We start from the raw sequence: 12287 nt of genomic DNA, 5'->3' as shown, positions 1-12287 counted from the left end.
AAACTAGTCCATGCATTCATCTTTAGTAGGCTTGATTACTGTAACAGCATCTTTACAGGTCTACCTAAAAAAACAGTCAGACAACTACAGCTCATTCAGAACTCTGCTGCTTGAGTCCTCACTAAGACTAAAAAAGTGGACCACATCAGTCCAGCTCTGAGCTCTTTACACTGGCTGCCTGTCCGTCAGAGGATAGACTTTAAAGTTCTGATGCTGGTCTATAAAGCTTTGAATGGTTTAGGACCAAAATACATCAGTGTCCTCCTGACCCAGTATGAACCTTCCAGATCCCTCAGGTCATCTGGATCCGTTTTTTTTTTTATCAGTTCCCAGAGTCAGAACCAGACACGGAGAAGCTGCATTCAGCTTTTATGCTCCTTATATCTGGAACAAACTCCCAGAAAGCCTCAGATCAGCTGAAACACTCAGTTTATTTAAATCCAGGTTGAAGACTCACCTGTTCTCAGCTGCTTTTGAATAAAACACCAAATCCATACTTTTAAGCTTAAATTTCAAAACTTACATTTTAACTACTGATTTTATCTACTGTTCCTTCTTTTTTTCTTTTTTTCAATTTTAAATCATGCTTTTTATTTGTTTTTGTTTTTTAATGTCTCTGTAAAGCACCTTGAATCACCTTGTTGTTGAATTGTGCTACATAAATACACTTGCCTTGCCTTTCTTATGGCATTTCTGGCTGTTGGTCACACATAACAAGCAACATGAAGACACAATTCAAATTTTGGTTGAAATTCTTTTTAACAGTTTATAGAATAAAAGGCTAACCAACTAAATCATGTTTCCCCTTTGACATGACTGTTTCGTAATAGACTGTGTGTGTATCCAGCAAACAGTTCACCCACAGCTGCCCAGTGTGGCGCTGTGCAGACATGTTTGCTAGGACATTAATAATAATTAAAGAAACGCCATACAGGGAGATGTGACTAGTGTGGAGGAGATGGAACCAAATGTTATATTACACTGTCAGAAAAATGAAGCTGAAAGAAGGCGACTGATTCAAAGCCTCCATGGTGTTGTAGTTCAAACATTGACCTGACAAACCAAATGTCCATTTGAGACTGGAAAAATATATAAATGCTTGGGGTTTGTGACAAGAAGGACATCCATGTAAAAATGAAATATGTGGTGCAACAAGAGAGCAGCAGAAAGTAATGTTTTTGTTTTCACACTTCATACCATTTGCTGGTTGTAATGTACCAGGGAGCACAGGTGGGCCTTACACTGTGAGGCCAAGGATGGTCCCCAGTATGGCAGCCCAGGCCTAGAGCGTGGGCATACTGTGAGTACACTGCATAGCGGTACTGTGGACTCCTTTCTGCTTAGTGTGGGCAGCCCGCACTATGTGTTGCCCCTCTGGTGCCCATCTGTCTTGCCTCTCATGCCAGTACAGGGGTCTGCAGTTGGCTTCCCACTGTGAGCTGTGTGGGTTTCCATAAAATCTGAAACTCACACAGGCCCCAACCACCATATTTGCTGGGAACAGAAACACAGTCACAATGAACTCAGGTTTGCTATCACACACTTTTACTGTATAAAATGTGAAGAACAGCAGATCATTTCTTGTTTGCAGCAACCCTCAAAATCACCTTAATGGCATTCATTAAAATGCACTCCTTTGTAAAATGTGTATCTTCACTACGCTATCATTCGTATTTATAGAACCAAGACAAACTTGTTCAAAAAACACTGACTATAAACTGGAGGGCTGGTACTTTTTTTTGTTTGTTTGTTTGTTTTCATACAGTACATGTTTTAAGTGCACAAAAGTCAAAAATCTACTAATCCAGAGTGAAAAGAACACAGGAGCCTTCATTCACTATAGTAACAGGCTAATAATTATTTGGCAAAGAGAACCAAGAAACTCAAAGGCAAATCTGAAAGTCACATGGGAGGACATATTAAAGGCCTGTTTCGGTACAAAAAATAGATATATAAACAATATACAAATACAACATAAACATCTAAGTTTCCATCCCTGTGAGTGTAGTACATATCATTTGTCACAATGACCACTGAAGGCAAATCATAGAGACACAGAGGGTCCTGGTGGCGTTTCTCTGTCTGCGTGCTGGAAGCAGCTTCAGAGCTCAAGACTGCGCTTCAGCTTCAGGATCGTCGTAGATGTAGCTGCCGACACCTCCGGTGTTTACGCCTGAGAAGGGTAGACCAGACGTTTAAATTTAAAGGGTCTGTTCATTCAAAAAACATACATTAACACGAAATAACCATTTGGCTAGTTATGGTTCACTTTGCAAAGGTTTTGGGATTGGTTCCTGAAAAATACAAACATCGACTCCATATAATTGTATCCTTCTTTGCTATAATAACATGGAGCTGGAGTATGATAACACAGACACAGCTTAAGATTTTCCAAAGTTTTCCAGCCTTGTAGACTAAATAATAAAGACTAACTAGCTGTCCATGTCAATTATAGTATTTACTAGACTTTTTAAATCCTCACACAGTTTTTTTTCTCTTCATATACATTTCACATCGACATAGATATTGGTATTATAGGTCACATTGAATCTGATCCTTCAAGGTCATAAAACAGTGAGTATTTATTTCTACCCTGAAAGCTGACTAATACGACTGCCTCAGATGTATTTATGTCACTAAATTAACATATTTTACAGATTTTTGTGGGACACAGTAGTTTGAGCCATTGTTTTAAAAAACAGTCCAGCACCAGCCTTCCCCGCAGCCCAGTCCCCCCCTCCCATACTCAGATTACATACCTTTTGGTCCAAACAGTACAGCATAGCATGGTTTGTGGCAGTAAGGCTGCCCATCATGCTGAAACACAGAGAAAACCATTCCTCTCAATTCTTCCATATGTGAAAATGTTTTCACTTAGTGTTTCATTCTACCTTAACTCTCAGCAACATTCAGTGTACATGAGATAGAAACAACTACAACATTTATCTGCTTTCTCTTTTTTCTACCAGCTGAAAACCCCAGAACACAATATGCTAAATATAAACAGCTTCTATTAACTGCCATCAATCAAATTCAGCAACAAACACATTTTACACCTCAGCAACATCTCATCATGTGATGGCTGGATTGAATTTTAACACTAGACAGGCTCAGCTTATTTCTAACTCATGTCTGGGGCACAATAACTGGATGGGGATGTGGCCACAGAGATGTTACACCTCACCTTTACTTTAGCCTGACAGACTAAATCCTTTGAATTACAGCTATACAAATTAAAGATGATTACATGAAGATGAATGTCAGTGATGTAGTGGCTCATCTGGTTCACGAGCCATCACGGCTCACGTTTACTGATTATAAAATGACAAATGTGATCTTAACCCTCAGAATGCTTTGGGTGTAAAGCCATTAGGGGATCATTTTGTGACTCTTGTGAACTGTCGGTGAACAGACAGACACTGATGTCTCACCATGTTAGAAGTTTATTGATTCTTTGGCTGAATTAACTAAAACATTTTCTTATGTGACTCAAATACTATATGTGTATTTTTGACAATCTACCTGTAGAACATCTAGGAACTGACTCTGTCTTTCACCCATGATGACGCCTCGACTAGACCCACAGTTACACACATATAATTACAGTCACATTGTGTGCATTTTAAAACAGCAAAATGCCATCACTAGCACTGATGTTAAGTTAGTACAATTAAAATAATCTGGAGCCATAAAAACAACCTGAAAAAAAAGAGAAACTCACTAAACATTTTTGGCATAATAATAAATTGAAAAATGGAGATCAGAGATTTATCATAATGTGTAGCTGGAGCTTGTGATAATGTGTCCTTTTCTATCTTGTGACATAATCTAAGTCAGTAAAGAAAACACAATACATGACTGTATGACAGAGAAAAGACGAAGATGTTGTGTATCTCTGTGAAAATTAAAATTGTGTTCAACGATTTCACACTCTGAGATCTTTCTTGATTAAACGAATACATTTTGAATATGACTAGAGTAACTGTCTGTGTATCTAATCAAAAACACTAACATTTTTACTAATACTCTGATTTCCAGCTTTGCAAACTGACTCATCTCTCACCTCTGCATGGCTGCCCGGTGCCAGAGTCTTATTGCATCTCTCACAGCGCAGACAAGGCCGGTGCCAGTTCTTCCCGAGAGATGACACCTTCTCAGCTGCACAGACAGAAACATGGACCATGGTAGAGACAGTCATTACACCGAGCAGAGGACTAAAACAGACAGTTTCCAATGCTTATGTAGAAATGTAGGACAAATACATGCTTGTCGCAGAATTTAAATATGAAACAGCATTCTGCTCACCAAAATACACTGTCTTGTTGCATCTGGGGCAGATGTTGGGGCCTCCAGAGAAAGATGAGAAGCTTGCAGCTGCAAAAGTTACAATGAATTAAACAAAAAAACTTAATAGTAACTACATCAGATATTTAGTGATTTAAATAAACGCCATTAGATAGAATTTGTGGTTTACATCATTTTCGTTGTACTGTAAAGCCAGAAGCCTAGAAACTAACTGAAAACAATATTGTTTTAAATAATTATAGGTATAAAGTAAGGTAATTTAATCCTGCCAGTTTTTGCAGCATTAGAGATTGCCTCAGTTCTCTAGTTTGAGATGTAATGATCAATCTGCTGTAGTGAGATCAGCACCTTTGCACCAACAGGAACATGGACTGCACCACTTTCTGAACAAACCATCAAAAAGATAATTAAAGACACATGCGTGTAGACCATCAAAATAAAAATAATAATAATGGCTACAGAAATAAATATGTCTGGGAAAATACACAGGAAAACATAAAATGTTTAAAAATGTCATAATAATAATAATAATAATAAAAACATGTAAAATTAAATAAATGAAAACGAAAATGAATTCATGTCAGTGCCCGTAAATGCATTACTTTGCTGTAGGATTAAGGCACTAATTGATATTTTTTACTTTAGCTTTGATTCTTCATATTTCTGTCCTTAGTTTTCTCCATTAATTCTCACTTTCCCTAAAACATATCTGGGGCTCATTTATTCCTTTTGTGTTCTTTAGTTTGCTGTTCCAAACCTAAATTAAACTGTATCCTGCCACAGAGGCACTGAGTTTCTCCTCCTTCCATATGACAGTTTTTCTATTTCTGCTCCACATATTTCTCACCCTTCACTGGTCCCCGTGCGGGGGCTTTTTTCTCCTCCTCTGGTTTGGCGTTTGTTTCCAAGGAAACGGCTGCAGGGGCTTCGTTGACAGGATTGTCGTACACGTAGGATCCAGCTCCACCGATGTTTACACCTAAAAACATCAAATGGTAGAATTCATAAATCTAAGTTTTATGAATCTGTGTTCATCGTCTGTATTTGCACATCAGGGGAAACCCCACCTTTTGGTCCAAAGAGGGTGGCGTAGCATGGCTTGTGGCAATAAGGCTTTCCATCATGCTGCACAGTGTAAAGGGGACAGACAGAGGAAACATCCATTACTTAACACATAGAATAGAATAGAACTTTATTAACCCCTGGGGAGGTTCCCTCAGGGAAATTGTGATTCCAGTTGACCTTAAATACAAATTAAAAAAATATCAAGCAGATACAAATGGACTGAAGCTGTACCTGTAACTGTTAATATTATGAACCAGACAGAAAAAAGAAAAAAAAAAAACGGCAGTTATATAAACTGTTGTTTTCAGTCTGTGTGGATTCACATAATTCTCCAAACTTGGATCGCATTTGAAGGCATTTGAGTTTGTCTAACCATTTATTTTTATGGTAATAAAAACCCTTATCTCGCTTTTGTTTTTAGACATAAAATAAGCCTCACTGATTCAGTAAAAGTAATGCTCCTTGTCATCTAGACACTGTCATCGTTTATATAAATACTCTGTGGAGTTTTTTCAGTCATCCCAGGAATGTACATTCACACAGGATGTGTTTTTCAGCTAAACTCAATTGAACCTTTCAAGCAAATATGCATGTCAAAGTGGTTCACATGACAAGACCAAAAAAAAACTGAAGACTAACAATAAAACCATTCTGAAAGCAGACAAATGGCACAATAAAGGCCAAAATGAAGCACTGTGAAGAAAATACGGAGATAATGGACAATAAAGTTGCTCTCACTGACTAAATCAATGCATTTTAGCAGCGTACAATGAATACCATTGTCAGCTCATCTGTGATTTTCAGTACATCCCTTCCTTCTTAAAATCTAATTAAAACACAGCAAGAGCCACAAGCAGTTTAATCTGATAAGTCTGATGAGTTTTAAATAACAGGCTGCTGAGCTGTTAATTTTATGTACAGCTAATTTTGTACCGAGTTTGTTCTGAACAGACTGAAGAACATCATGCATTGTAAATGATGATGAGCTGTCATATGTGAATATAAATGCATTATAACAATGATTAAAGGGGACACAGAGTACAAATCTTTGAGCTTATTTAAACATGATTAGGCTAAGCACACTCATTTTCATATTTAACTTGCACTACATGCACATAACCACGATTCAAGTCTATTTTCTTTAATCAACAGTTGAAACTGCCATCTCATCAAAGCACTAAGATGTGTGAAACCCTGTTGTCTCTGAGATTTACGCCTTCTGGTTTATGGTTCTCTACAACAATGTCAGACAATGTTAAACTCCTTAGTAAAGTACAGGCGCTTCCAGGTTTCTCAGAGGAGTGACGCACTGAAGATACACAGGTACTGACTTTCCTGCACAGTACATACGTGTTTTCAAAGACAGCACAGTAACTGTCCAAAAACTCCAGCTACTTTCTGCTGATGTTAAATGATCAGGTTTTTTGGTTGATTTCAAAAAGTCTGTATTTTACCATCAAACCAGGCTCATCTCAAACAGCTTACAGCCTCAGAGTGCATGGGACATTATTGTTCGCAGTCACGGTTTATTATGTTGATGCAATGTAGCCTACCAACATAACCTTTGAACATGAAATATTTGCACTTCATAAAACAAAAACAAATCATAACTGCACAAGGAAAATGAAGCATATACACTCTTCACATCCTGTTACCTCAGCATGGCCTCCCGGATTCAGAGTTTTGTTGCAGCGCTCACATTTTAGACAGAACTTGTGCCAGTCTTTCCCTAAAGATGACACTTTCTCCGCTGTGGGACAGGAAGAGACAAAGATCGTTTGATGTTATATCGTGCTTTTGGTTTATGAAACATAAAATAAATGGACTTAGTCCTGGAATTTCTTATAATATAATGAACTTAATGAAGTCATAAGTTTGTCACAGCATGCATATATAAGTCTTTGGATCCAAAACGATATCTGGACTAGTTTGCAATAATTCATTGGTAGTGTGTGTGTGTGTGTGAGTGGGCGGGGACGCTATAAACAATTTAGATTATTTGAATTTTGGGAAGAACCCACTGCAACCAGAAGACCCACAAAGGAAAAGAAATATGCAATCTCTACTCAGAAGGCTGGATTCAAACCCAGGACCTTCTTGGTGTGAAGCTCTGACCGCGGCACTACAGTTCTGCCCCCACTAACAAATATTACTTACTTTTAAGTTGGATCAGTTTATAACTCTGGTAAAGTTTGAATTCAAATCTGTGTATAACCTTTTGAGTAATCCTGAAAACTAATAAACAAACTAACAAATCATACAGTACCAATCACATAGCATTCTTGACAGAGGGAATATGTTATTAAAATCTGATTATAAGTGCACTCAATGAAGTCTGAGTCATACTTTTACAAAATAAATGCAGTGACTGTTGAGAAAGAGCCATCCTCTATGGGTCAGTGCTTTAGTGCTTAGAAAAGAGCGCTGCCACTGAATGCAGAGAAAGGGGAAAACGTTTTTTTTTCTCTTTCTTTTTGTGCTTTATTTGTGCACCAGTGCAAACACTCCTCCACAGGCAGGATCCTTTTGCTGCTGCTTTGAACAGAACCCATCTTTTCTATGAGAAAAAGAAACATTTTGTCCTAAAAAAAAAAAGGTTATTTTGATACAAAAAGTAGCTATTTTTGCCATGAAATCAACCTTCACATATGGGTCCAGCAACCTTTGGAAGAAATGATATGCACTGTTATTAAGGTTTTTGTGGGGGTGTGTGTCAGCATATGAAGTACAGTAGCAATTATATTTTCTGACACAACCTGAATACACAACATAAGCACTAATGTATTCTGAATTATAACAGCCGAGTGACGGTCGAAGTGACAGACGACATTTAATGGGCACTTATGAGTTCATATCAGCCTGAAGCACATTCTTTCCACTGCTTTCTAAAGGGCAGTGTGGTGACTCAGACATTTCCATTTTTCTTATTTATTCCTTTTTTTAATAGAGCTACTGTCTGTTCTTCCATCCCTTCACATACTAAAGTTACCTTAATCTGAAGGTAAATCTAAATGTGAAGTCTTAAAAAATACCTTTTTTAAAATTTGGCGAGGTCGATCAAACAACTGATCTCTTTCCTGTCTGGATAATGGATGATCTTTGGATAATGTTAGCACAGCAGGGACTTTTGGAGGTTTTCCTCTGTTTCCAGTCTTAATGCTTAAAACCACAGAGTAGTGAATATATACCATATCAAAAACCCACAAAACTGACAACCAACTAGTCCTTTAACATTAAAACTGTGTTTAACGAAGGTGGAACTCATACACACAAAGCAAAAACTGCAGTAACTTTCACACATATATGTGTGACATGTCTAACACCACTCAGAAAAAGTGGGCATAAAGAGAGAAGAACTAGAACAACTTGTTTCACATGGAGGATGGAGTGAAGGACTTCACCGAGGCCAAGAATAAGATAGTTAACAATCATTTTCAACTTTGAATCCAGCACAGCCACTTTGATTGAGCCCTTTAATGAAAATACTGAATTGGAAATGAATGCAATCCCTTTTAGCATAATGGACACAAATACAAGTTGGAAATCACAGAAACTAGAGTGCACTTTAATGACACCTGCTGCAAACATAACACATAGTACAGTGTGTTCAAATTACTCTGTTGTCCAAGTCACTTTGCAACCCACTTCCACCCATGCTCTTCCCGTTCATGCTGCTCCTTATTAAGGTATTACCCATGGTCATGTGATACCTGCTCTGCTCTGTACAGGGGGTCTTGCTGTTGCTCTTTCCACCACCAACTTTTCATTTCTGCACATTATGGTAGGACAGAGCTGTACCACACTGTACCACCAAATTACCATAGATGGAAAGAGCTGTCTTCTGTGGACTACAGCGGTCATGACTGAACTGTTTTTTTTTTTCTACCCAGTTATTTATGTGACTGCAAGGGAAAAATACATACAGTGTGAGTCAAGAGGGAAAACAAATATTACTCTGTTCAGTCAAAAGAAAAACATCATAACCCCCTTTTTAAGACCCGCAGTTTCAGTCACAGAGACTTTTTTGTCTAAAAGACAGGAGGATGGACAGAGGGAGCGAGAAATTCACTGACAGTTACTTATCTGTTTGTCCTCCTCCCAAAATATCTCAGCTGATACCCTGAGACTGATACAACATGACACTTCCTGTTTAGACTCAATGCCTGGCCTCCCTGTCAGTGTGATATCTGACAGTAAGTCACACCGACACACAGAACTATGCCTGGATGGTGAAGGGCTCAAGTCTGCACAGCATAACATTGGTTTTCTTCTGGGTTCTTACTCAAGGAACTGAATTTACTGAAGAAATCACATTAGCTCAGTTTATTATTTAAAAATCACATTATAGACTCCGTGTCTCGAGCATCATCTTCTTTATGGCTATCGAGAACTTTGCATCCAGAAATCCTAAAGGCTAAACTATCTCTACTGTAATAAAATCCCCTGCAAAACAACAGTATCCACTTCTAGGAGGAATACATTTTTGCAGAACCTCGTTTTTTTTTTTAAAGCTTCTAATTTCCTGCAGAGTTTCAAAAGAGAGAGAGAGAGAGCAGCAGTTTGACTGAGCCTGCAGGGTGTGGTTTTGCTGTTGTTTTCCAGAGAAATGGGGAAGGGGAAAGAACAAAAAGAATATTGATCCATAAAACGAATTGGCAAATCAATCAATTATTTACCATGCCATATGGCATTGCACCAAAATGGAAAAAAGAAGAAGCTAAAAATAGATGTTAAATTAACTCCTTAGTATCATAGTACCTCACCCTATTTGACAGTATTGTCTACTATCAAGTGAATATAGTATCCAGTAACCAGGGATTAACATGCTTAAACTCATCCTACCTGCTTCTAAAAGCCAACATAAAAAGGATTTTTCACAAGCTGTCAGAAAACACAGCTGAGGCTATGACTACAGGTCTGTTAATGGCTCCCTGTAATCTTATCCAAACATAGTGAACCCATCACTGCCTGATATGGGTTGTGTCGATATGCACCAGTTGTCTGTTGGACTCTGAGATTCACCATCTGGGGAATTTTTGGATCAGTTTTAGAGAAAAACTGTCACTTTGATTTCACATCCAATCTGGCAACGTGTCCGTGGTACTCAGCTGTGAATTTCTCTGACATTCTGTTGGACTGCTTTTAGGACCCAGAGTTTTGTATTGTAATGTAGTTACATGCTTATTTTGATATATTCTGTAAAAGACTTTCAAGCTTTAAATCAAATTTGACAGGTTAAAATAGATAAATAAATAAATTTACATGCCTTTACGTGGGTGAAATTATGCCCCATACAGTGACAGAGGATGCCACTGTATAAAGACAAATAATATTCATACTGTATATTTTAAAGTACTTTGACTCAGTGACACGACAGTAACATTTTCACACTGTAAATATAAATATCACTGATGTGGAGATTATGTTGTGACACTTGTATATAATTAGTTTGACTAATACTGGCTTGACTGATCAGCTGTTATTACCCCAACAAAGATAGACAACACGGTAAATGTGTGGTCCAATAAAAAGGATGCAAGAATGTGATCGATGAATATAAAGACAGACTCTATTAGTTAGTTTGCCCACAAGATAACATCACACAAAACCTCAAAGGATTCCAGTTAAAAATCTCTTTGTTCTGTGCAAATGGTAAAGGAAATAATGAGTGATTTAGTGTGAATGCATTTTTAATGTGCTACCAATAAATAATTCATATGTGTAAATGAATTCAAAAATCCACCATTCACGATTCTAATCATTGTTTCCACCTAACACATAATAAAAATCATCCAACAGGATGAATGAGTGTCTTAAATAGTTATGTCTCTCTGTGTGTGGGAGACTCGATAAGCCTATTTATAACAAAACAATGCCCATTTTGATCAATGGGTGCAAATCTTCTGTAGAGCTCTAAAATCAGTGATGTATCCGCAAATTCTCATTATGTTGTATCCGAGAAAACACGTTATCGATTATAAGTAAAAGTCGATTTAAAGAATACTGCACTGTCAGTCTTTCATATTATAAGCACCCCCCGGTTGACTATAACACTCCCACCCAGCGGTCATCGCATCTGTTAGAATCATGATGCTGGGCGGCCTCTGCAGCGGCTGCTCACTCACCGAAATACACCGTTTTCTCGCATTTTGGACATTTTGACGCCATAGTCGGTGTAAAGAGAGGAACAGGATCTTTTTCTGTTGGTCCTTTCTGTCTGTCTGCAGCTCCGGCGGCGCAGACACACCTCAGATGATGCTGACGGCGGCGGTGACTGTGATGAGACTGCGCCTCACATCCACCCTCTGCTTCTTCTCTTTCAATTGTATAACTCCGCCCTCGGGGTGACATCATGCAGCTCGCAACCCACCAGACAAAAATGTACATTTATGCCTCTGCATATCCTGTAAAAGCTTTTTCAAAAAAAAAAAAAAAAAAGCCTCGGCCAAATTATCACATTGCTTTTTACATTATCATCATTTCCAGAGAACATCTGCTGAATGCACTGCTGCCACTCAAATTTCTCAATATAGTACCAGCATCAGCCCAAGGCTCTAGTTACACTTTTAAAAACCAAGAGAGCATTAAAGAAAGTTTTTATTGCACACGTTCTACTCCATTAATTATTGTAAACCCATATGCACATATATACATTGCTGTGCCAGCCTCTGGTTTGGAAATCTGGTTAATCTGATATCCTAGCAAAGTTAGCTCTTCTGCATTAATCAGTGTCGCCTTTTAGTTCTGTTTGTTTCCCCTGTGTGGTTGTTAGGTTACACAGCATAGCTCTGCACAGGGAATGTTAAGTGATGCTCCGCAGCTCCCAAGTATATTACTCCGCATTCTTGGCCCAGAGATACCAGGGAGCTGACAGACAAACGACTTTTACGTGGGGTTAAGAATAAAATGTCAACACT

At 38.2% G+C, this 12287-nt stretch overlaps 1 protein-coding gene across 1 annotated transcript; it reads right to left on the bottom strand.

Moving 5' to 3' along the window:
- Positions 1–604: 604 nt before the first annotated feature.
- LOC120725326 (cysteine-rich protein 2-like) lies at positions 605–11684 on the bottom strand. The gene is made up of 8 exons (XM_040018144.1): positions 11496–11684; positions 7026–7120; positions 5373–5430; positions 5153–5284; positions 4306–4374; positions 4064–4158; positions 2760–2817; positions 605–2173 (listed from the first exon to the last, which is right to left on the bottom strand). The coding sequence occupies exons 1-8, from the start codon at positions 11536–11538 to the stop codon at positions 2109–2111; spliced, it is 615 nt and encodes a 204-aa protein (XP_039874078.1). The 5' UTR covers positions 11539–11684; the 3' UTR covers positions 605–2108.
- Positions 11685–12287: the final 603 nt, after the last annotated feature.

The sequence above is a fragment of the Simochromis diagramma genome, unplaced genomic scaffold, assembly GCF_900408965.1.
Source record: "Simochromis diagramma unplaced genomic scaffold, fSimDia1.1 OVJJ01000802.1, whole genome shotgun sequence".
In the NCBI taxonomy this organism is placed as follows: Eukaryota; Metazoa; Chordata; class Actinopteri; order Cichliformes; family Cichlidae; genus Simochromis; species Simochromis diagramma.
The sequence above is the reverse complement of the archived record's forward strand: the minus strand, read 5'-3'. Positions and strand labels throughout refer to the sequence as shown.

Coding starts and splice junctions, on each gene's coding strand:
- LOC120725326 (XM_040018144.1), bottom strand. CDS start 11,538: ATGGCGTCAAAATGTCCAAAATGCGAGAAAACGGTGTATTTCG. Junction 4,375..5,152: donor CGCACGGGGACCAGTGAAGG/GTGAGAAATATG, acceptor TAACTTTTGCAG/CTGCAAGCTTCTCATCTTTC. Junction 2,174..2,759: donor TGTACTGTTTGGACCAAAAG/GTATGTAATCTG, acceptor TACCCTTCTCAG/GCGTAAACACCGGAGGTGTC.